Here is a 24,272-nt window from a genome sequence, read left to right as displayed (position 1 = left end):
TTGGAAATGCATCAGACGCTTCACTGAAAATACTTTTCCCAGCAGGTTTATTTCCCAGAATCGCATGGGATGTACTAGCAAGCCTAGAAATCCTGTGCGCGGCGGGATTCCCTGGAGGTTTCGATTCCCGCAGCATCCTGTGCTCCGGCGGCACATGCTCGTGGTGCAGCTCCCCTCGCATCACATAGGGCTTCTCCGGGAAGGGGCTCGGCCGGCACCATGTGCCGAAGGGCGCCAGGGCCACTTGCAGAAACTGCTCCCACAGCAGCCCTGTGTGGTGACGGTGTCCCGGGCCCCATAGCGGGATGGCCTTGGCCCCACGTGGGGATGGTGTCCCGGGCCCCATACTGGGATGGCTTAAGCCCCACGGTGGGATGACCTAGGCCCCACGCTGAGGTAGTGTCACAGGCCCCAGGGCAGGAAAGCCTCCACCCCATGGCAGGACAGTGTCATAGGCCCCACAGCAGGATGACCTAGGCCCCACGGCGGGACAGCCACAGTCCCACAGCGGGGCGCATCCCAAGCCCCGTGGTGGGACGGCCGAGCCCCACGGCGGCCGGGGCAAAGGTGGCCGCACCAGCCCTTCCCCCGGGGTCACCCCCGGCCCGGAGCCGCCCCGCCAGCAGGGGCGAGCTCAGCCCTGCGCCTCCCCGGAAGGCAGAGGGGGAGGCTCCTTCCCCCCAAGGCCGAGGCTCGGGGCCCAGAGCCCCCCCGCCTCCGCCCCTCCGCGCCCGGCGGCGCCCGGCCCTGGGGCGGGCTCGGAGGCGGCCGGGCCGGGCCGGGCCGGGCCGGGCCGGGCCGGGCGGGGGCGGAGAGGCCGCGGGACGAGCAGCGGCGGGGGGAGGAGGGGTTGGCGGCTTGGGCGCCTCGTTGCTATGGGGAGGCGGGGAGGGAGGCGCCGCCGCCGCCGCTGCGCAGGGAGCAGCAGCTGCTGCGCCCTGACACATCCCCCCGCTGCCATATTGTGTGCGCCACCCGGCCGCACGGCTTCATGACCGCGGTGAGTGAGCGCGGAGCCGCCGGCGGCCGCCCCGCGGGGCGCCCGGGGCACGTGTGGCTTCGTCGGCTGCTTTGCTGCTCTCGCGTTATTGTTCTTTTTTTGTTTAACGCTCTGAACGGCTTTAATGGGGAAATAACTAAAGTAGCGCCGCGCTTCCCGCCCGGGGCGGGGGGCGGCGGGGCGCCGGCCGGGACAGGGACGCAGCGCCGGGGCGGCCGGTGCCCGCAGCGCCGCGGGCAGCGCGGCGGCTGCCCGCCCGCGTGGGGCCCGTGCGGCGGCATGAGGCGCGTTTCGCCGCTGATGGGCAGGGAGGAGGAGGAGGAAGAGGAGGAGGGGGGACGGGATTTTGAAATATGTCAAAGAGAAGCGGCTTTGAGAGGAGGGGGAAGGCGTGAGCGTATGCCGGGCCCCGCTCGAGCGAATAAGGGACAATGCCTGTGAGTGCTGGGGTCTTTCTTTTTCCCTTTTTTCTCTTTCTAAAAGTGGTGGAAATAGCAGCGTGCGGCGGCAGCGCTGAGCGGGGTCCCCGCGCGGGCGCAGCGGGGCCGGGGCCGCCCGCCGCGCGAAATGGCGCCCCCCGCCGCGCTTGGGGCGGCTGCCGCTGGCGGCCCGGGGGCAGCGCGGCCGGCGAGGGCCGGCCCGTGGTCGGTGCCAGCCGCGGCCCTCGCCCTGCCTGCGACCGGGAGAGGGGCGGGGCGGGGGGCCGCGGCCCGGGCGGCGCCAGCCATTGTGTGGCGGGCGGGGGGCGGTGCGGCCCTGCGCGGCTCATGGCGGCACCTGGCCTGGGCCGGGCTGGCCGCTACGGGCGAGAGCAAGCCCGGCGCCTCCGGCCTTCAGTACCCCCCTCCGCTGGCGTTCATGTAGGGGCTGCGCTGTGCCCCGGTTTGCGCCGCGCTGAGCGTGCTCCGGAGGCACGGCGGGGGTGCCGCTGTGGCGAGCGGCTTTGTTTGTTTTTCTTCCTCCTTTTCCTTATTTTCGAGAGTTTTGACAGGATCGCAGGAATAAAATCCCGGAGCTGCCTGTGTTGTGGTGATCCAATTAAATAAGCAGTAAGCATTTCAGTTTGTGCTGGCGTGTGTGAATCCCCGTTTTGTGTTCGACAGGACTGGCAGAGTTTTCCTACAGGAACGCAAGGATTTCAGCTGTTTGCAGCAGAATCGCCTATTAAAAAAACACCAGGGAGAAATAGGGAAGTATGCTGAAATTATCGTGTAGATTATGTCAAGCAACTAAAAACCTTTCATTACATGCTTAACACAAGGTTGAGCTTGCATATTCTGGTTCAGAGTTTTCTCACTCTTGCGGTGCTGGATGGAGTTTGACACTCAGGTACCTCAGTGGCTTAGAGACTGTGTACTACTGCGTTTCTAGCATATTCTTGTTCAGGCATGCAGATACTGCTGGCCTCTGAATTTTATTCTTTGTTCATGAAGATTTGGATTCTGTTAAGGCCAAAACAAAGAGTAAAAACAGAAAATAAGGAGTTACCTTGAGCAGGGCCCAGTAAACTTACCTCCTCACCTTGGTGACTGGCTAGAGAGAACATTTTGTGCGAAATGTTTTATGCAAAACATAAATTAGTAGCTAAAAACACTGGATTATACTTTACTTGAGGACTGTGAAGATAACCTGATTAGGTTTGTGCCTAGCCTCTAATTTGGCATAAGTTTAGTGCCAAGTCCTTGAATTAGCAGAAAGATAGCTTCAAACAATGATGTGTGAGGTATGAAATTATCCTTTTTATTTTTTTTAGCCAACTAGAATTATCTGCCATCTTTTATCTTTTACTTAAATTTCTTCTTTGGAGGGGGGCGTGAATGTTACCTAATCAAAATAATGTTGCATCTTCATTTTGCATAGTGTTATTTTGGTCTTGTTTGCTTAAAAATACATTTTATGGAGTGAAGTGATGGAGTAAGTTGTTATTCCCTGCCTTGGTCATGCAGTGTCCATCAGAAGGATTCAAGCAGGTAGCTGGGGACAGTAGCAGTTTCATCCATCTCATTTTAATCATCTTCTGCATGTCCACTGGAGCCCTGAGCAACTGAGCTGTGGATGTTGTCTTAGCCTATTGCACTTGCAAAGTTAAATACTTTAGATTAAATCACGTTGGATACTTTAAATTAAATTCCCAGTGGTTAGAGTAAAACGTATTCTCTGTATTTGGAATGGTGTAGAAGCCTCACAAACTCATTTTGCTGATGTATGGTAACTCACTAAGTCATGATAATTTTAACGATATATACCCCAAATCCTGTTATTGATGGACTTGCATTTAAATGGACTGGGTAATGGTTAGGTTGTAATATACTGATATGTGAATCATTTAAATCAACTTTTGTTTTGTTGGGTTTAGGTCTTTTTTTTTTTTTTTTTTGCCCCCTGTGAACCTGATGTGAAACAAGATAAATTAGACTGGTATTCTAATATATCAGATAACCTGCAATAGTCTGTCTGTCTTTTTTTTTTTTTTTTTTTTTTTTTTAAAGGCAGGTGTCAACTCACATTTCCCAGGCTCTGAGACAGCTGGAAAAAGTCAGCTTTGAACTGAAAGTCATATAGTAGCAATTAATGTGGCACAGAGCTTTAGCTAATGAACTTAGCTGAAAGGCAGTGTGTATTATTTTTGAACTCGGCGTCATGCTGCTGCAGCAATATGATTTCTGCTCAGGTCTGACTAGTATCTAGCTGTCTCTGATGTTGGGAAGAGCTTTCATATGCCGAGCTGCAAAATACTGTACAGGATATACCAGTTCTCTTGTGCTGTTTATGGAACAATGTAATGAGTTGTCACAGATGATTTCTAGGGTGACATGTTTCTTATTAAGTATCTCTTGTCTGTTAGTATCAACAACATGTTGGAGGTGGCTGAACAGGTGGTAGGTGGACTGGGGAAAAGTATTGCATGCTTTGACAGTTAAGTACTCTCACTTGAGAGAAACAAGCAGGACCATAGGAAGCTGTGTGTGTGCTGGGTTTTTTCATTCCATTCAGGTTACAGGCACCACTGGCATGCAGGGCATGAGAGCAGTGTCCTCCCTGTAGAGTCTCACGCAGGAGGTTGACTTATACTTTAAACTCGCAGTGCCACCAGAGTAGCATCCCTGTCTCATCTGTTCTCACCTTGCTCTCTTCCCAGTGTGGCTATTCAGCAAATGAGGCAGGAACTGGTCTGGGTTACAGCTACCTGTCTGCCCCCCACCTCAGTTTTTTCCAGCTCCATCCTTTGATCCTGTTCACCACACCAATGTCTATGCCAACGCTGAATCCGTGTAAGGGTGGAAATGAGCAGCCAGGGTGGTGAGAAGGGAAGAAATGCTTCTTCTAGCAGTTGTTGTTGCTTATGCAGGTTTAAAACAATTGTCAAGCTATTACTTGAGTTTCGCAGTAGTAGGGAGGAGACAGTAATTCTCGCTTCATGTGTCTGAGCTACCTGAAATACACAGAAAGTTTTTCTGGTTTTGTTTTCATCTTTTTTTTTTTTTTTTAATACAGCTATAAGGTGAACTCCAATGTACATCGTGTTTACACTTGCAGAGTGTGATGAAGGTGCAGAGTTGGTTCTAGTTGCAAAATACCATCCAGGAGCAGAGGGATTTGGGCGAGCTGGAGGCACTGAACCCCTAGCACTTTAGGCGTGCAGTTCTAAGTGCTCTCAGGCCTTTTGCCGGAATAAAACTTGGTTGCTGTCTTTGTTTGATGTCCTTGTTGTCATGATCTTGACCAGAGGACAAAGTTGTGACCCCTTTAAGTGCTGCTGCCTAAGCTGTACTGGAGGAGCTCTGTAGGGATTGGTTAGCTCAGAAGTAAAATATTTTTGATCCAAAAGGGACGTCCACCAAGGAGTGCACTAATTCAGCAGCTCCAGCTGCCAAAGGTTTTTCTTCTTGCAGAGCCTTCCTGTTTTCTCTGGGGAGCTGGTGATGAAAGGTGCCAGCATGGCCAAGAACTATCTTGGTGTAAGAATGTGGCAGTCCAGTAAGTGTCTTAACAGATACAGGGATGTGCCACAGAACTGTCGAACTAGGAAAAGGACTGCTGGACAAACAGGTGTCATGGCTGGGAAAGAAGATAGTGGCTCAGGGGCATGCAAATCTCATTTTTTACCATCTTAATATTAAATGTAGGCTCTGCTTGCCCAACTGAGTTGGCTTGAAAACCTGGTATGTTGAATAAAGGCAAACTGTTTTGGTGGACAAGATAATTTGGTTTAGGTGCTGTTTATGGATTTAGTTTAAACCAGTTAGAAACTGATGCAGTTCTCATGTAGAAATATTGATTGCTATAAAAACAGTAGAACTGCATATGCTCTTTCATTAGGGTTATATTTCCACCCTCTTCCCCCATCATCATTCCTTGGCTACTCGTTGTTGGGGTTTAAAGGAGTTGATATTCATGAGAGGAAATGCGCCAGATGCTTTGAAGGCTTTTGCCAAATATGTGCTCCTGTGTTAGTAATAGTGCATCAGGATAAGCTGGATAGCTACATAGCTGGATTATAATTTAGAAGGTCACAGAACAGAAGGGTCTGGTGGTCTGTCCGTGGTCACTATTGCTGTATGTCTCTCCTGCCATTCTGTTCAATGGGATATTACTGCACCACTGAGGTGAAAAGTTAGCTATGTAGAAATACATCTTTCCTCTCCAGATGGTAAATCAATGAAAAGCAGCCCATCAGCCTTTTTGTCCCCTTAAGTAAAGGTTGTCAGCTTTATGGCTGTAGCGGTGCATACTTATTACCTTTTAGCATAGGTGTAAATTCTGTCTGTTTTCTTCTATTTGGGTCCTTGAGCTTGCTTTTGTTGCTATTGTTCCCCCTCTCATGTAATGAGCTATATTATGTGTAAGCTGGTACAGAAAATGTTTCTATGTTACTTGCAACCACTTAATTTTTTTAAGGCAAATGGATAGACTGAGCAGGTGCCTCAGTCTACCTTTTGTGCCTCACTACTTGAGAATTAAAATGGTGTTGTGTAACTTCCTGTGCAGAAATTGTGCTGTCTTTGGCATGTAGTTACTCATTTAAGCACGTTGCTTTGTCTTTAGGCAAGTGTGCGCTTGCAAACTGTAAACCTTGTCCATATCCCGATATAACGAATTAAAGAGCTGGTTGCTGTCTTATTTCTGTGTGCATAGTGCATGTATGTCTTTTCACAGATACTAGAAGCTTTGTTGGCTCCCAGAAAAGAACTTCATAAGGAAAACAAGAAATGTCTGGGACACTTTCTTTAACTGGGCTTTTATGTGTGATATATGTGTTTATTCATTCCCTATCATATTAGATGTACCTTCCAACTTAATGTTCTGAGCGTGCATTATGGGATGAAAAACTTTCTTACTCTTCCTTACCATGTTAGGTAAAAGCATAAAGTGGTATCTCAGGGTACTTGCAAAATACGATTCAAGTCAACAAGTGGGAGACAATTTGCCCATGCTTAGGCAATAAATTACTTGGTCCAGAAGAACTGCTGTCTGATGCCAGATAGCATCCTTATGACCTCTGGGTATTTTTGTCTCCTTCCTTTAAAATGTTACAGCTTCGGAAGTGCAAACAGGAGAATGTGTTCTCTCTTGAAAAGAGTTGCTGAGTGCTACTTCATGCTGAGTGCCTGGAGGTCTGTCAAGTCAGTAACTTGGGAGGACTAACTCTTGTGTTTAGGACAGAAGTATCTGTGTTACAGAATTATTACTTATGTACAAGAATCATTTTAGGAAAGCTTGGAATTTGCATATTTAAGAAGATTTATACCAGAAATCATTACGTGGATTTTGGCTTTTTTCTATCACGTTCACTTTTAAACTGCCAAAAATCTCAAAGGTCTGAACTTAGAGCTCTTTATCTTTTTTTTTTTTTTTTTTTCTTCAAAGGTTAGTCTGTGTTAGGCACTCCTTGTTAAACTAGGTATTATTGCTGCAGAAATTTTCTCCCCTCTTTCCTTCTGTATCGTTTGTAAAGACTAGAGTGAAAGTTGGGCTAGTGACAGCCTTGTTCTCATCTCATTCGTATTGGTCAAAAATCCTAATATGATTTACTTGGGTCAGCCATCCCCGTGTACGTTGACTGTCTTGCAGAATGGTAATTCTAGTCTAAATGGGCTAATGCTGCTTCTTTGAACTTATTAATGGAACAATTTTGAAATACAGTGTTGTAATGCCGGGTTGAGATAAGGTCTAAGGACTCCAATTTCTGTGGACTAGCCAGCGTCCATGAGAGAGTAGGTAAAATGCAGCTTCGTTCTTCCTCTGTGACTGGCACTGAACCTGGTTTGTCGGCATCAAAGCAGTAGATCAGCACCGTTCGATATGCCTTTCAACAGCGTCGCTGCCGATCTCCTACTTCACTGTAGTGACAGCGTTCCCCACTTATTAAACGTTGGATTGGTGGTATTCAGGCAGCACTGCTTGATCTTTGTATTATTTTGCTTATGCGTTTTATGCGAGTTGGGGATTTGTATTTTGTATGAATTGCGGTTACGTTTGTATTGTGGACTTATAAATTGATGTATTCCCGAAGCCTGTCTGCTGTGGCAGCTTATGTTGCTTCCATCCTCAAGTTTTGTTTCTTTTTTCAGATTATTTTTAGTGCATTCCAAGCTTGCAGTCTGTAGCTACTATTAGTTTCCTGGTTATTGTGTGGTCCCGTGTTTACTTTATTTTAACAATTTTTTGCTGCATTATGTTCTGCTTAGATTTGGGGCAATTATGTAGTTGCCTGAAAGATTATTACCATTTTTAAAGAGAACTTAATGACTGAAAAACTTGCACAGATTAAAACTGCTTGAGTGCAAGCTGGGAAGCCTGTTCCCAAACACCAGCAATAATTACTCAACCCTCAGCCTCTGCTCTGTGAGCCAAAATCGCTAGACCAGCTATCAGCGAATTGGTTTGATTTAGGAATGTTGACTAGTCAAAGTACAAGATAATATGCTTCTGGACTTTCGAACATACTATATGAGAAGGGTCAAATATCATCTTGTGTTTTCATTGTTTAGCTTTGTTAACACAAGTACCTCTTTCTTTCTTTTTTCTGTTTTTTCTTCGCTTTCAGAATAACTGTGTATCTTCTGTAGTGTTTCATTTGAAAGTATACCTTTAAAGTAAAGGACTCTGTATGGTAAACTGGACAATCTTGCTAAACAAGAAACCTGACTGGCCCAGTCATTGTATTGTGTGGATACTGTATAGAAGAAAAGATAATTTTATGCCACAGCCATATTATGAATAGAGGGTTTATTGCAATATAAATAATTTCAGAATAGAAAGCCAACTTCAACAGTTGCAGAGTAAAATTAAGAGAAAGCCAGTAATCTGGGCAGGGGGAAGGGGGAAACCAGAACTAAGAGTTCAGCTTCACTTTGGCATTGGTTCTTCATGTCTGCTGATGATCTACACAGGTCAAAGTGGCTAGCTTATTAAGCAATCAATGCCTGTGTGTTTCTGAGGATGCGAGTGAGTACTACTTATATATTGGCCATGTCTCAGTACACACGGATGCTAATGATTGTCGAGGTTTTAGTGTTTTTAGTGTCCTGCTTAGGGAGCTTTCAGGATACTGTTTGAAAGAAAATGGACCATGCTTCAGTGCAAGAGTCTAAGCACATGTTGTCAGTAGGCACCAAAGAGTCTTGAAAAGCTGTGATCAAAATGTGGACTGTAAGGAATACTTGAATAGTAGTAGCTTGAAAATAGAAATCAATGAAAGCCGTGTGATTTCACAAAGTTGTAGTGCAGTAGTTATCTTGTGTTACGGCTTTGATGTAGCTCTTAAATTTTGCACAGGGTCACTTCAGATAAAGCTTCAAATTGTTGGTTTTCAGCTGAAACTTGGGAGTTCTGGTGTTTCAGTGCTGAAGAAGGCAGAGAAGCTGCATGAAAAAGATAGTATTGTGTTTCCTAATGTTGGTGAGTTGTTACTGACACCAGCTGAAATGTAGCAATGAGAATATTCACCTCTGTTTCAAGAGGGTGGAAGAGACGTGTCAGTTATCTTGAAAAGGAAATTGGCATCAGAATTGTTTTGCAAGGCACTTGCTCAAATGGCTCAGTTGTGAACATATCAATGCTTTACACTTTTTATTTTGTTTAGCAAGTGCTCTACTGAGTTTAAAAAGTAGGACTTGAAGATACCTTTTGAAAAGCTACTACTGGCAATAAGGCATTTTTCTTGAAAACACTTTCTTCTGTGACACCAAGTTTTTTTTCTCCAGAAACAGCAGGGTTTTTTTTAATAGTTTCGGTTTTGCTGTTGTTCTCTTTACTTCCTAATTTTTCTGTTAAACCTAATAGTTGTATTATATTCAAACTGTTTTAATGTGCCTGTTTGAAATCTGAGGCACAAGGAGCCGGGTCCAAAACTGACTAATGTGTTTGGAAGGGCTTCACGATTTTAAATTCTTTGTGGACAGAGCTATAATAAATGGCTCAAAGATTCTGGGACCAAATATTAAAGGCCCATTTGCGCAGAATCTGGGTTGCGCTCGAGTCATATCCAAGTCTAAGTATCATTTTCGTTGAAGTTATTTATTTTAATCACAAAAATGCTCTTGCGCTTGTGTGTGTGTGTATTTAATAAAAATAAAAACTTGTTTTCATATAAATTAGAAAATGGGATGAAATCTGTTCCTCCTTCTCACCCCCTGCACCCCTTCCCCCCCCCCCCAAGCTATGGTAAGGTTTTATTCCTTTCCCTTTTTAAAATTTGCAGAGTAATTTTTAACTTCTCCTGATACTGGATCTTTTAATCAGTTTTCACTACTTTTTTTTCCCCCCTCCCCTAGTTAGATCACCAGGTTTGGGAGAGTATTGACATTAAAGGAGCATTAAAAATGAGAGAAGCTTGCAAATATTTCAGTAAATACCTGGAAACACTTTATTTTCTGTTGAGCCGTACACATACCAAGAGTAAAAAGAAATTTATAAGCCTACAGGTTTCCAGAGTCTCTGTTCTTCAAACTGATTTTATTAAGATGATAAGCACCTTTTTAAACCTGTAAATGATCATTCTGATTTTTTCCTCCGTATTTACAAGCCTGGAGGAGCAGGAGAGACGGTTGCCGCTGTGTGCGCTGCCTGTGAGAATGGTTCTTTGGCCCTTGTGTTTTTGGGATGTGTTTTGCTGGGGAGTGCAGCTGCACACATTTTTCGTTGAGAGACAACGGATCAGTCACATGCCGGGTTGCCTAAATCTATGACCAAGAGGCAATTTTATCCCCAGGAGACCGTAATGCCTCAGTTGTCTTGGATACGTGACATCATATAGCATTGTAATCAAATATAGGCCTTTTGCAGCGCTTTTGGGATTTAAATCTGACCTCCAATCTGAAAAGCAGCTCTTGTGAGATGGACAGAATATTGTGTAGAAGAGGCCAAGACAAAGGCGAGGAGGGAGGGTGGGGAGGAGGCTGGGAGGTTAGATTAATGGAAGAATGCTCTGGTGTCATGCTTTTAATGCGCCTGGTCAAATGGATGCAGTGCTCTTAACACTTTCAGCTTTTTGTCACTGGCTTTTCATTAGCTGTACCAGGATTTTTTGTTGTTGTTCCCTTTAACACACACAGATTTTTTTACTTGCTCCTAGGTTGCATGCATGCTGACTTGAAAGTTTACAATAAACTTGCATATGTGAGTAGTGGCAGTCGTTTATACATGAAATACATAGTGCTGTTAAAACAGCACTATGTATGCACTGATATATTTAAGTATAATCCCTGATGTAGATACACTTCTTGTAAATGCACAGAAACAAGCAAAATCAATAGAAGAGTTTAATATTGGTATAGCTGCTTGCATGCAAAAAGGTTTTTAAGGATTTTTTGTTGTTATTTAATATTCTCACAGAGCTTAGATATGTTGGTAAAAAATTGTGTGTAGTGCAGCACAAATGTTACTGTTCTGTAACTAAGGCTGCATTCTCTGAACTTGTTGCAGAGAGCACAGTTACAAAGCTGCTCTCATTTGCCGTAGCTGTGATGATATTAAAAATCTCTTCTCCTGGATCAAAATTCTTTCCTCCTTCTCAGACTTGGACAGTGCATAGTAATTTCTTTTTTTCTCTCTTTTTCTTTTTCTTTTTTTTTAAGTCTATCAAGGATTTGCCGCAGTGTTACCACGTTCTGTGTCTTCCCAGATATACTAGTTTAGGTGACCTAAGCTGAGGTACTGGTGTACCTGTGGATGCTGTATGGCACATATAAATTTGATATTGTGTGTCGAGTACAATTTTGTACTTCCGTGAAAAGAAAAGACCAGTCAAGCCGCAGCTCTGTTAGCACAATAACTTGGCACAAAGTAAGCCTCAGTATGTTCTTGGTTTATGGTTGGTTGTTTAAATAAAACACTGAATTCTTTATAGTGGTAGAGTATTACATGGCAAAATCACTTCTGTATGTCTGTCTACAGTGGTAGTCTAACATGTGGATAGTGCTTGCTGTCTTGGTGCAGTTGATGTCTTGTGAAGTGGTAAGTGGATGCACAGCACAAGTGCATGCAAGACACGCTGGTTCGTGGTGCAGGTGCCACTTTACCGCATGAGATGCAAGTGGCAAGGCACATGGAAAAGCGACCGAGGAGCTGCTCTCAAGTGGGTTGGCGCTGACAGACAGGTGACTTGAGTGGTGTTTCCCAGCGTGATCGGTTGTGTTGCACACAGGGGTGGCTGCCCCTGTCTGCCCCTGCAGCAGGTATGGGGCAGATCCCAGGCAGTAACCAGGGTCTCCCGAGGGGCTGGTGATGGCCAACAAGGCCCTGGGCCGAGCCAGCAAGCCCAGTTGGGTGAGCATCGGGCGTGTGTATGAGACCCGGCAAGGCGGGCTTGCTGTGTAGCTCGGTGTGAATCCAGGCTAGTGCCCGGTGTCCATGGCTGAAGTTGGCAAGTCCAGAGCTTCAGCTGCCCTGTTCCTCTTGTCTGGGCAGCCAGAGCATGGCAACTCCTCCTGCTTCTGCTGTATGTTGTGTACCATTCACTCATCATGTAGCTTTCAAAGTGCTCCTGTCTCTAAATTCCTACCAGGCATATAGGTGTGTCGACAGCTTTAATGAGAAGGTGGTCAAAATGGTCCTAGTTTCCTAGGACTGGCTCTGTAAGAGGTATCCTGCTTTGGGTAGATGGGTGAACCTAGTTCACTCTGTGGAAGTTCCCCTGTCGTTTCGGCACTGACGACATTAGCAGGGCCTGTTAGCAGACGTACAAAACAGTTTGATGATGTTGACTGCAAGGGAGGTTTATTCCACAATACTTGTGAAACTTGCAGAGGAATACCACCTCTCTTTTAGCAGTAGGAGGTCTAGGCTGTGTGCAGTGCTCTACCAGAAAGAAAAGTCCCTCTTCTAAGTTGAAAAGGAGTCAGATCTCTCTCTCAGCTGCGTGTTGTGAGTAGCGGCTATAATAAAATGACAGCTGTGCAGTGTGGCTTTGGAAAAGGTAGTAATGCCACCTTTGGTGGGCTGGAGTTATTTAATACAGCTTGTTCCCGTGGACCTGGCTTCTGCCAGAGCTGAGACTTATTCAGGAACAGCCTACTGGCAAAATCATGCTTTGTGTTATACATCAGTTTGGCTTTCTAGCCAGGACATCTGGCAATTCATTTATAGGCTAAGGGATGAATTTCTTCTAGAATAATAACAGCAGCTTTACTGAACTTGAGAAACCTTGCAAATTCTAGCACTTACGCAGAGTAAGTGACAGAAACCTTAAGTTGGCACAGGCTAGAGCTGGTTCCTAGCTCCTAAAGGTATGTCAGCAAGTGTCTTGTTGCTAATCCTGCAGAAGATCACAAACTTGTTGATAGCCCTCTGACAACATTTGTTGTGTCAGTGTGGCTTCCTGTGGTGTCAGCAACTGACCAAGGTTGAGATGGGGAATTTCCACTCCTGTTTTTTCCCCTTGCTCCATGCTTCTTGCCTTGCTTTATGCTACCTCCAGTATTTGTCAGACTGGCTCCCAGGGGGTCTAACTCAGTGAAGGAGCAGAAAACTATCCCAAGAGTGAGTGTGTTTGTGTGTGTCTGTGTGTGTGGAGGAAAGCTTTCCTCTGTTAATCCATTCAGTGAGGGATTTGACATGCCAGAAGTGGTGCAAGGAAGGGAGTAGGGTGATATGTTTGAAAGAGGAAAGAGGAGCAGGAGGAAAAGGGGAAGTGGATCCTTTCAGCTTGCCCAGGGATCACACAGTACTGCAACAGCAGTTCTCTGGCTTTGCTTATGACTGTAATGTGTTGTATTTCACTGCTTGCAAGAGTACATGTACAGGCTGAATTCTAGTTTTATTAAACAGTTGGTTTAAGATAATGAAGCTTTGTTTTTATAAAATACAAATTATTCGTTTATGTGGTAGAACATAGCAGTGCTCAATATCTTTAATCCAAGTGAAGTTGTAGTAGTGTTATGTAGGGATGCACAAACCTGATTTAACTGCAGATTTTATCTACTATGCTGAATACCTCACAGCCTCCCTCAAACTCAGCTTTTCTATGAACTTTGAAAGAAGATGGCAAAAAACTATCATCTTCTCTAACTATTTATTTTTGTATCGCTGATTTTTTTTTTCTTCCTTCTTACAGGAAAGAAGGAAATTCATATCCTATTACTTCAGAACAGCAGCTATTCCTACCCAGATGGTGCTGCATTTCTAGATGTGTGTGTTTCCTCTATGGAAGATTTAACAGAGATAATAGACTAATATTAGATCAGAGGAAAATTTATTCACCTTGCCTTTAGCAAAACATCACATTTTATATGCAAATCAAAACATATTGGAGAAATAATTTTAATTTCTATTTTTGGGTTAAAATGCTGGAAACAAAATCATGAGGCTGTGCATATATAACTTTTTTTACCCACCTTGCGAAAATCTTGTTCATAGGCATGATTTTCAGGGGGTTTGATAATTGATTGTGTATAAGTCAGCAGGCCCTGAACATCTCTGCCCGTCTGCTTTTCTGATGCTTGTTGGAACAAATTTTGAGAGCTCAAGGCCTCAGGAAGATTGTCAGTTTGCACTGTGATATTTTTGTTTCTTAAATTATAAGCAAGCAAATGGTAAAAATCAGAATGGTTAAATACTTCATTCATTTAAAATAAAATTAGTACATCTACGAAACCATAACTAGGTGGAGGAAAACTTAAGGGTGAAGGCCCTTTTTGTTTTCGTTGTGTGTTTTGGCAGGGGAAGAAGGAAAACAGGGAGAGAATGAATGTCAAGAACAATATGCCTCTTCCAGGCCATGCATAGGAAACAGGTATGCAGAGAGATACCTTCTATGTTTAGAGGAGACAGATTTTCCTTGAACTTGGTATCTGGATTGTTGAGGATTTTTCAACTAAGAATTCGTTGCTCAAGAAAAAAAGAAGGCATCCCTGCTTGTTATGTGTGTGCGAGGTACAGTAATTGGGGACTAAAGGTGCTGTTGCCCAGCCTCTGATTTTGCCACAAGCAGAATTGAATCATTTGGTCTGTGCTCTCAGGACTGACATTTTGTCTTCAGTGTGTAATGTGAGCTTGTATTAGTTAGTAACTCTTTGATTTCTAATGAACTAGTAATTACTGGGCAGTACTGGATTGGTTTCTTAAGTAGCAGCAGTGCGCTGTTTGTCTTGTGACATTGAATATCGTCCCCTGGTATCTTAAGGCCTCTCTAAACCTGAGCACTCTGAGCACACCTACAGCCGTAATCTGCCCTTTGGACTCTGCCTTGCTGTTTGGGTCATGAGTGGCTTGGAGAATGCCATAGAGCGAAGACTTAGTAAGGTTTCAGATGCTGGACTTGTATTTACTAGACTTGAGGCCTGTTCCTAGCTTTTCCATGAGCTCTCGTGATACAAAAATCACAAGAATGTTAGAAAGAAGGTTGTCTCTCTTGCCTTATTTCTGGTGTTTCCTAAGTTTTGTTCAAGCAACCTTGATTAACTTCACTTTTAATCTTCTTACCATAGTTCTCTGTATATAATTATATGGCAAAATAATGTTGATGTCTGTTGCAGTACTTGGTATCTGAGGAGTAGGTGTTTCAACTGGCTTTTTTCTGAAGGTGCCTACAAGAGCTGGATGCTTGAATTCTGTAGGATTTAGATGCCTTAGGCTTCTGCTTTCAGTTGCAAGTGTTAATAATAATCAGTGTGCTGTGTTACTATGTATTTACTGATAGGGCAAAGCTAATAGGACAGAGTCAGTGTAAACTTGCACGTTTTTAGGCCTGTGCGTTAAGCAAGTGAACAGATTGTTTTATTTTTGAATGTGGAAGGCTAGAGATTGCATTCTGGCACTGCTTTCAGGGTTGGGATTGTCACTGTGGGAATTGCAGCGAGTTTCTGGGCATTCAAAATGCCAGCTAGAGAGGTCAGTTAAATGGTTGCCATCTGTCATCCTCCTTTGGCAAGATGGGGCTCAGGGACAGCAGGAGGATGGGGAAATGAAGTGTGTCTCTCCAGTTCAGCAGATGCATGCCATTCAGAGGTGTTTTCTTACAAGGCTTTCTAACACTGAAGTAGTTTAAGAGGCAGAGGAAATGGCAGTAAGAAAATAAGAGTGGAAGATAAATTGCACTGAATGGCCTTGCAACACTCATATTTGTTCTTAACCCTGCTTTTCTACAAGATTTCCCCCTCTCCCCTCACTGTTTTATATGGGTACTGCTCAGCTTGGATGGGAGCACTGTGGAGCACACGTCCTGGTGGCTACCTCTGACCTGGTTTATATTAACCTTTCTAATGGGTAAGAGTGAGATACATGAGGAAAAAATATGAAGGTCCCAGGCTGTACAGTTTTATCACAATGTCGAAATTGGTGGAGTACTTTCATGGTCTTTCCTTCTCTCACGCTATGCTCTCATTGCTCATACTGTGGCCTTCCTACCACGATCATTCGTGTCCACAAGAGCTTGTTAGCTCATAGCAAAGACTGCTTTGGTCAGATATAGGTCCGTTATGTAAAATATTAAAGCAAAATTGCTGCAAGTGATAATCTTGGAAATAACAACTTATAAGCTATATTTTTATAGTTCCGTATGCTTACGGGCTAGCAGAGTACATACGTAGAAAAATATATAGCGAATTTTACATGTCGTTAAGTGGCTGTGAATGATGAGGGCTCTCGGAAGCATGCGTGACCGCTTGTGTCCCTTCAGATGCACTCCAGTGACAGTGCTACTGGGGAGAAAGCAGTGCTCTGCCAGTTGAATAGTTAAAGTAATTCCTGTAGTCTTCATGGTCCTTAGGTGCTTGAGAGCTGGGGAGGTGCAAGGAAGTTTGTCTTTTAATGAGCTCCTCTGTGGAGTACCCCTTGAAGCTGTGGTAAATTATCTTTGCCTAGAGAAAGGGTGAGCTTTTTATGGCTTTGCAATTCTTTGCAGTGGGATGTCTGCCTACATCAGTTATTTCGTAGGGCTGATACAGTAGCAGGTCATAGTAAAATGGACAGAATTAAAGCTTAGAATATTCTGCTTCGAGATAAAGAAAAACAAGTGCAGAATATTATGTTATAAAGTACATCACTGACTTGGGGCTGAGATTGTGCATTCGAGAGCATACCAGTTAACTCCACTGCAGTAACACTAATGAGGTGTGGAAAGTTAAGGACCATCACAAACAGGTGATTCAACTGAGAATTTTGATGCTGTCTTTCTGGAGATAAGTGTGATTTTACTAAAAATAACTTCTCCTTTTACATATTTTGCTGTTTCTGTATTTACATGATCCTTGATGCAGAATTCAGTTTAGACCATTGAAGAACACCCTTTAAAAACTGCAGTAGTTATGGAACTGTAATTTTTTTTTCCTATTTATTAGACCATAGTAGCCTAATAGCCTTTATAACATTTTAGAAAATATTTTAAATTCCGCTGATGTGTCCGTGGGGAGGATGTGTGAGGCGGTCAACTGGGCGCTAGGAACCTAATATGAAACATATATGTAGCTTTTGGTGATGCTCGTATTAAGCGAAACACGTTTGCATACTTTTTCCACTGTAAGTATATTGCTTGCAAATGATTTTCTTTTAAAGGAGGGAATTAATTATTCTAATATCTCTCCATTAACACATAAGAGCGTACAAACAAATAGCATCTTGACACCACAATGTCCACCTGATTTTAAATGACAGTTTGATTAAGTTAATGTTTTTCTTCCCTCTTTATCTTTGAAAAGACCTTAAGAGTGTCAAGCTCCTATTTTTGTGTTATAAACTAGACTTTATTGCCCCATGTTCACAAAGGGAATGTAGCAACCTAAAATTTGTTTGTGTGTGCACATGCATGCTTTTGATCCACTCTGCTGGCTGAAGATTTGCAAAGGGATCTTTCCTGTAATGTGAACTGAGTACTAAAATTACTGCTGTACAGCTGAGTAGTGCAAGCTAGTACATAGCTGACTAAAGAGGAACAGAAGAAGGAAATAAAGTTACTCATTATGAAGAAAATGGTGAAACCCATATTGCAGCAGGATTTGGGTTTGTCTCACTTTATGAATTATATCATTAGTCCTTTTCTTATTTGTTTGCTTTTTAATTTAAGAAAGGATTCAAAAAGTAAATAGTTCAGACATATGTATAAACTGTTCTGTTGAAAGCCAGCATTCACTGACTGCCAGTATAAATCTGTTCTGATGGCTTGCGGGAGAAGTAAACTGTAGGGAGAGCAAAGTTATTTTTGACAAGCTATTTCAGCAGTTCAGTTTGCTTTAAATTTTTTAGTGACTGAGCTAGTAACTAATCATGCCAGTCCCTTCACATAAATAGCAAATTTGGGGATGGTTTCCAGCACTAGTACTAGTAAGCATAGGTACAGATGTTGTTGTTAAAACAGAGGTCCTGTTACCCAAACAGCCCTGCTTAGGATGAGGGCTTTAGAGAAATGACCATTTTTGCTCTTGGGAAGGGTTTCTGCCAGCTGCTGCAGCACAGGCCGTGGCGTGGTCACCTGCAGCATGGTTCAAAGAGGGTGAGTTTCCCTTCCTAGTTGTACTCTGCTGTGGCAATTCCTCTTGTAGAGCGGGAGCAGTGGGCTTTCTCAGGGGGATTTTGTTTTCTGAAAAACATGGAGAAATTGCTGCACACCTTGCTCAGCACAACCAGGTGGCACGTCACCTGCTGCAGGATCTTGATCTTCTGTTGCTCCGGATCCGATAGTCCTCTGACAAAAGGGATGGTTTGATGGAAATGACAAGGAAATCTTTAAAATAGCTGGTGAGGAAGAGGAAGAATGGATGAAGAGAGGAGAAGAATTTGCTGATAGGAAACACCATCCATTTTCTGGAGGAGGAAGAGCTGTGTCTCAGGGTGACTTCCGTGCAACCTGCGAGGTGGAGGCGGTGGGCCTGGGTGTCCAACAGCGATTGGCGTCGTGGTGGCTGTGCTCTGACTTCTGGCTTCTGTTAGGGAGCGTAAAGTGGATGTATTCCTCAGCTGGAGCTCTTCTGCACTTTTATATTGCCATATCATTTTTTTCCCTCATGGCACTCTACCTCTCAAAAATGAGGAAAATCAAGTGGCTAATAAACCTCCTAATTTGTCCTTGAAATAGAAGGCCCAACTTTTGCATGAATAAATAGATCCCACAGAATGGAGTGCTCCAATAATAATGTTTGGGACAATTTTTAGTTATCTGGTTATTTGTATATGTATAAAATCTCAGTAGCAATAGTCTTGATCTGACATTTTTTGTTGTGTGTTTCCCAGGATTATTTTTCATTTTCATATGTGTATACATATGTATCTATATTTTCATCTCTTTCTGAGTCTGCTTGTGCAGCAGTGATAGGCACAAACATCTTTTTTAATCTTATTATATCTTTTTTTTTTTTTTTACTGCATGTAATTGTGTGCTTATGTTTTCCTACATGATCTGCTATTCAGGCAGCATGAACCTTGTTATGTCTGTCTTACTGCTCAAGCTACTAGAAATGACAAGCAACAAACTGTCAGAAATGGTAGCGCTAAAGGAGAAGGGCACCATTAAGTCTTTCAGTGCCTAGAGATTCTAGAGCCTCTTTGGGGCTAGGGGTATTTTTCTTTCTGTGATGGCTTAGAGTTATATGCCCTTGCTAATCAGGAGTTAAGTAAAGGAGTGCACTAGAGAACTTCACCAAACTCTCAACCAGATTGATGCAACGATCTCCACAAGAACTGTTAAGCGTGGGTATGATGGGATTGGATTGTCAGGTTAGAACCAGATGTCAGTATGATTTTGCAGGTGGGACAGCAAGACCTTTGCAGCAAAGCTGGCCAGTTGGTTGCACCCCACTTCCGTTGTAGGAGAAGATACAAGTGCACTAAACCATGTGTTTACAGAAAGTCCTACAAAAGCTGTTATAAGGAAACGTGCAACAAGTTGCGTAGAATTGTTTGTTAAGATGTGATATGAAAACTATTCTAGCCTGTTCTCTCTTCTGCAGTTGAGCTGTTGGAGCAGGAGCTGGAGCATCCTACCAGAATAATATCCCAAGTACTGGCACAAGGATCTGTTTTTTTTGTTGTTGTTGTTTTCCCCTCCCCCTCAGCTTTGCCAGTAAACTGCATCCATAGGAGTGCTTTGCATTTATAGCATGCTGATGTAGCCATGTCTGTAAAGTGGTTTTGTTGGTCTGTGCTACTGATAAAGCATTGGCAAACATAGCTGTAGGTACAGAGGAGCTTAAACGTGGTTACATCAGCAGGAAAAACAGCTGTCAGTATAATACAGCTTGCTAGATGATCCCTTTTAAAACTATACAAGCAAGAAGATAATTTTTTTTCGTATAATTCTTCTGTAGGATGGATTGCCAGACTGTGCCTTCTAGGTGGCAGATGGACAGACAGACAGACAGACATATAGTATATGTGTGTATGTATGTATAAAATATTTTAATATTTTAAATCTAGGCAAAAATGTAAAGCATGTGGTCATACATAATTGCTGTGACAAATCTGAGCTGCTGTCTCAGCTGATCATGCTTTCCTGTTCAGAGTTGATTACACCACCCTCAGTTTTGCTGGTTTAAGTGTTCTTCTGAGTGATGCTAACCAGTTCTGCAAAAGAATCTGGGTTAAAGCAACAACGCCTTAGGGGAGGGAAAGGAAGGGGGCTGCATCTTTCTTTTTAAACCTGGGCAGTTGTGCAGGAACTAGCTGAATTGATCAGCTGTCCAAGTCTTCTCCTGGCAGAAAAGAGAGGGAGTACTTAGGAATGACTGTGTGTGTGTGTGTGTGTGGGGGGGGGTGTTGTAATGACTTAATTTGATCTGAGACCGTAAACTTACTTTTACAGTGATTTAAGTTCTGCAAGTTATTTTGTCTTCTTTAGGGATCTAGGTCAAACTCTTCTAGATATGGTTAATTTACAGTATAGTGAGTATAGTTAAACAACTAATGTGAGAACTGAATGGATTAGAGCCTACCCGTTAAGCTCCTTTTCAAATTTTTTTAGGTGGTGACATCAAAATAGCTATTCTTGTATCCAAATTGTAAATTGAAGATAGGTATAGCAGTTTCCAAGTGCTTAACATAGGTTTTGGCTATAAACTGGAGCGAGTTAGCAAGTGCTCATAAGGTTACTACAAGGGCTCTCTTGGATACTGGCTTTCAATCAGTCATAGTATTATTCTTGTACAATATGGGGATGGTACAGCATTGCCTTCCTGTTAGGTTTTGATGGTTTGGTGGGTTGCAACACAATCCAATTTTTAAAGTTTACATTGATTTCTAATTGTTTTCTTTATTGCAGACCAATAAAACTAAATGGGTCCAGTCACTGGAATGACTCCGGATAAGAAAGCTGAAACACCAGGAGCAGGAAGAGCTGCAGGATTAAGACAGTTTCACAGAATGGGAAGTTTGCCCGAAGCAGTCGATGCTGGTAGGCCAAAGGCCACTGTAGTGGACAGCGATTCAACAGATGATGAGCTCACAAATTTGAACTGGCTGCATGAAAGTACTAATCTTCTAACAAACTTCAGTCTTGGAAGTGAGGGTCTTCCGATTGTTAGCCCTTTATATGACATTGAGGGTGACAGCGTGCCATCCTTCTCACCTTCTTGCTACCAGAATCCGGAAAAAAAATCAGCCACTTCCAAACCTCCTTACTCTTTTAGCCTTCTCATTTACATGGCTATTGAACATTCTCCAAATAAGAGTTTGCCAGTCAAAGAAATCTACAGCTGGATTCTGGAGCGCTTCCCCTACTTTGCCACAGCACCTACAGGGTGGAAGAACTCTGTCCGGCACAACCTTTCCTTGAACAAATGTTTCCGAAAGGTGGAGAGAAGCCATGGCAAGGTGAGACATGGGGGGAAGGAAGTGTAATAAGCTTGAAGTTGACGGGGAGATGAAGAAAAGTGGTGTTCTTAAGAATGTGTGTGTCTTTTTTTTTTTCTATGTATGAAACAGTTGTGTGTTGAAATCATATGGCAACACTTCATTTGCAACTGTACATGGTTTAGAAATGCCACTTCTGACAAATTACAAAGAGATTTTTGTCATCCTGTGTTTTTACTTAGTGCTGACTGGGTGGAGCTAGCTGCGACACATTTTCTAAAGTTGGCTAACGTGTTACTGTAAGTGACCCTGCTTGCACTTACTTATTATGTTGTCAGGCTTTGGCATTCAGCCTGAAATTTTAGACATCTGTCTTAAGAGGTCATTTTGCTGAACCTTTTTTTTTTCCTTTGAGAAACTCATTTATTTGAGGATGAAGAAAATAAAATATGTTTTCTGTCCATACTAATATTCTGTTTATTAAAAAAAAAAAAAAGTGAACTGTGTCACCTATGGGATTTGGAATTGGCATGGGGCACCCTGATGGCTAGGGAGGATGTACTGTTAGGGTATCTCTGGCAGGGACCGTTGCTGGAGTAATCATACAGCTGTACCTGGCTTGCTCATAAGCCTCTGAATAGAGGTCTGTTAACATGGCAGTTAAAACTCTGGAAGTTGTACTTACAGTGAGCATTTTGCTATATCGCATAGTGGAAGGAGTGTTTTCCTCAAGCAGCCTGTGATTGCTGTGGTGCGAGGTGCCAGGCTGGGGGTTGTGGGGGCTCTCTTTTTCCTCTTCCCTTTACCTCCACCTCCACATGCGTGTGAATACGCGCACACAGTCATTGCTCTGTCAACAGGAATTACATGAAAGAAATTAAGTGAGACACAATGCCTACACAGAGGACTGAAGAAGAGAAGGCAGACGTGGACAGGCTAAGGGAGACAATAAAATGCAAAGGACAGGACAGAGGGCACAGGAGGGCGCAGAAGCCCACAGGAGTTATGAACAAGGACTAAGATGACTGACATTGCCTTGCCTGCAAGAATTGGGATTACAGCCTGTGCTGCTGTAGGACTCCTATTTCTAAAATTTCTTCCTTTTCTACTGGCTCTCTTGCTGTCTAATGAAAAAAACCAAAAGTATCCATACAGACTGGCCAATATATAAGGAATAATTATATTCTACTGCCACTGGCTACTCTTTAACAAAATGATGCAGAATGTATGTGTTGGATTGGAAGGGCTCATCCTTTCTAATGACTTAAACTGGTATTCTTTATATTTTTACATGCCAAAATTTCTAAGCATATTCCTTCTTCACTGCTTTTTTTAGCATAGCTGTGACTACAGTCATACTGTGAAATTGAATAGATTGCAGGGATACCAAATAGCTTAGCAGCTTGGGTATCAGCTAACATGGTATGGCACAATACCATGTGGATTTTGCCAGTTTGGATACAAACTTAAGTCATGCCTAGGGTATATTAGCTTAAAGACACTCTATGTACAAGGCTAGACCCAAGTCTGTATGGTAAGTGTAGCACTGGCTCAGATCTCAGCTAGTTTGAGGCACTTCTTCGCTGTGTTCCCTTGCACAACCTAGACAGACCCAGGGGGTAATCCTTTCCCCTCTTTCTCTGCTGACTTCAATAAAGACTTTTTACCTCCTGCAACAAAATGAGACGGGGATTCCCTGGCAGTAAAGTTGTGATTCATAAGGCAGCGTAGTGGCAGAATGTCGGAACATGAATCAGGAATCTTGTCAGGAAAAACTAAGTCAAACTAAGATAACATAGGCTTACCTTTAATTCAGGTGTATTCTGATTTTCTCAGTGCTTTGCTGAACTCTTTGATGCCAGAAATTCTTACTTACAAACTCTGTTCATTTTGAGATACATTCTGCTCAAATTGTATTTGACTGACTTACCTGTTCTGTACTGTCATGCACCTAAGCTTTCTCATTCATTCACTGTCTACATCTACTGTTCCATTAAAGAAAGAGAAAACAATAACTTTGCTTTACTATAAGAAAAATATCTAAATTCATGTAGGAAAATTAAATAGAGGCGCTGAGATAAGGTGTGCTTCTCAATCTGAAAGCTGTCTTGAACACTAACCTGACTTTCACTTGTGACCTTCCCTTACACTTAATGCAGTTCCAACTTTCAAATAACTGTCCTAATTCTTACATTTAATATGCTGTATTGCTTTAACCTGTGATGTAACATTGCTGGGTTTTACGGTAAGGGTGTGTATCTGTGTATGATGCAGTCTCTTTGGCACAAGCTACGTGTAAAGATCCCCTTCTTAACTCAAGGATACTCTTTTCTGTATAAATTATTTCTTCTACTGACTCACATGATTTTACTAGTGACTTCTCCTTTCCTATCCTGCTCCTCAAGGAGATAGCTCTGACTTGAAAAATGTACCAAAAAACCCCAGCAAACAAATCCTGAACCTGAGTGCTTGAACACTAGCCTAAATGGTAACAGGCTTTTTATCAGAAGTGCATATAAAGTCTGGCATGTTTGACAGCCTCTGGATATAGATGTCCTAGATATATAGTGGGGAGCTCAATGGGCATCAGTAAAAGCTGTGTTGTGCTGAAAAACTGAACATCACCTGTTGGCTTAGGTTCTTGCTACTTCATGACAAGTCTACTAACCACAAGCCTACCACGTAGCAGACCCCGGCTGAATGTTAGGGCTGACTTTTAATTTGATTTCTAAAATTAGTTTTCTAAAAGAAATGCTATAAGCCACACATGTGCAAATGAAACAGGTCTCTGAACCTGTACAGTTCAGCAGGGATTGCACAGGGCCACATGTGGTAAATGTGCACTGGAAGAAGCATGTAGCTTTGTCAGAGAAGGAAGTTATGAATTTCAGGAGAAGAATGGGGATGGGGGAAGGGAAATCTCCCAGTATATGAGTTATTGTTTTGACTGCTCATTGAAGCCGCTAAAAATGCTTGAGGTGATCGGACTCCTGTTGCTTGTGAACCTGGCTGTTGGATGAATATCAGCTTCTGTTCTGTCTTTGTGGGGGAATGC

General features: G+C 43.2%; 1 protein-coding gene across 3 annotated transcripts in view; it reads left to right on the top strand.

Annotated features, from left to right (window-relative positions):
• Window positions 1–782: 782 nt before the first annotated feature.
• Window positions 783–24,272, top strand: part of FOXN2 (forkhead box N2) — a 46,266-nt gene continuing 22,776 nt past the window's right edge. Inside the window, exons 1-3 of one of the 3 annotated variants that reach the window (XM_026095433.2) lie at window positions 783–1,000; window positions 19,738–19,808; window positions 20,688–21,238. In XM_026095433.2, the coding sequence (XP_025951218.1) occupies window positions 20,702–21,238 (537 nt within the window). In that variant the 5' untranslated portion in view covers window positions 783–1,000; window positions 19,738–19,808; window positions 20,688–20,701. The remainder of the gene's footprint in view (window positions 1,001–19,737; window positions 19,809–20,687; window positions 21,239–24,272) is intronic. The other 2 variants (XM_026095437.2, XM_026095431.2) reach the window with 2 other exon arrangements.

This window comes from Dromaius novaehollandiae, chromosome 3 (assembly GCF_036370855.1).
Source record: "Dromaius novaehollandiae isolate bDroNov1 chromosome 3, bDroNov1.hap1, whole genome shotgun sequence".
NCBI lineage: Eukaryota > Metazoa > Chordata > Aves > Casuariiformes > Dromaiidae > Dromaius > Dromaius novaehollandiae.
The sequence above is the reverse complement of the archived record's forward strand: the minus strand, read 5'-3'. Positions and strand labels throughout refer to the sequence as shown.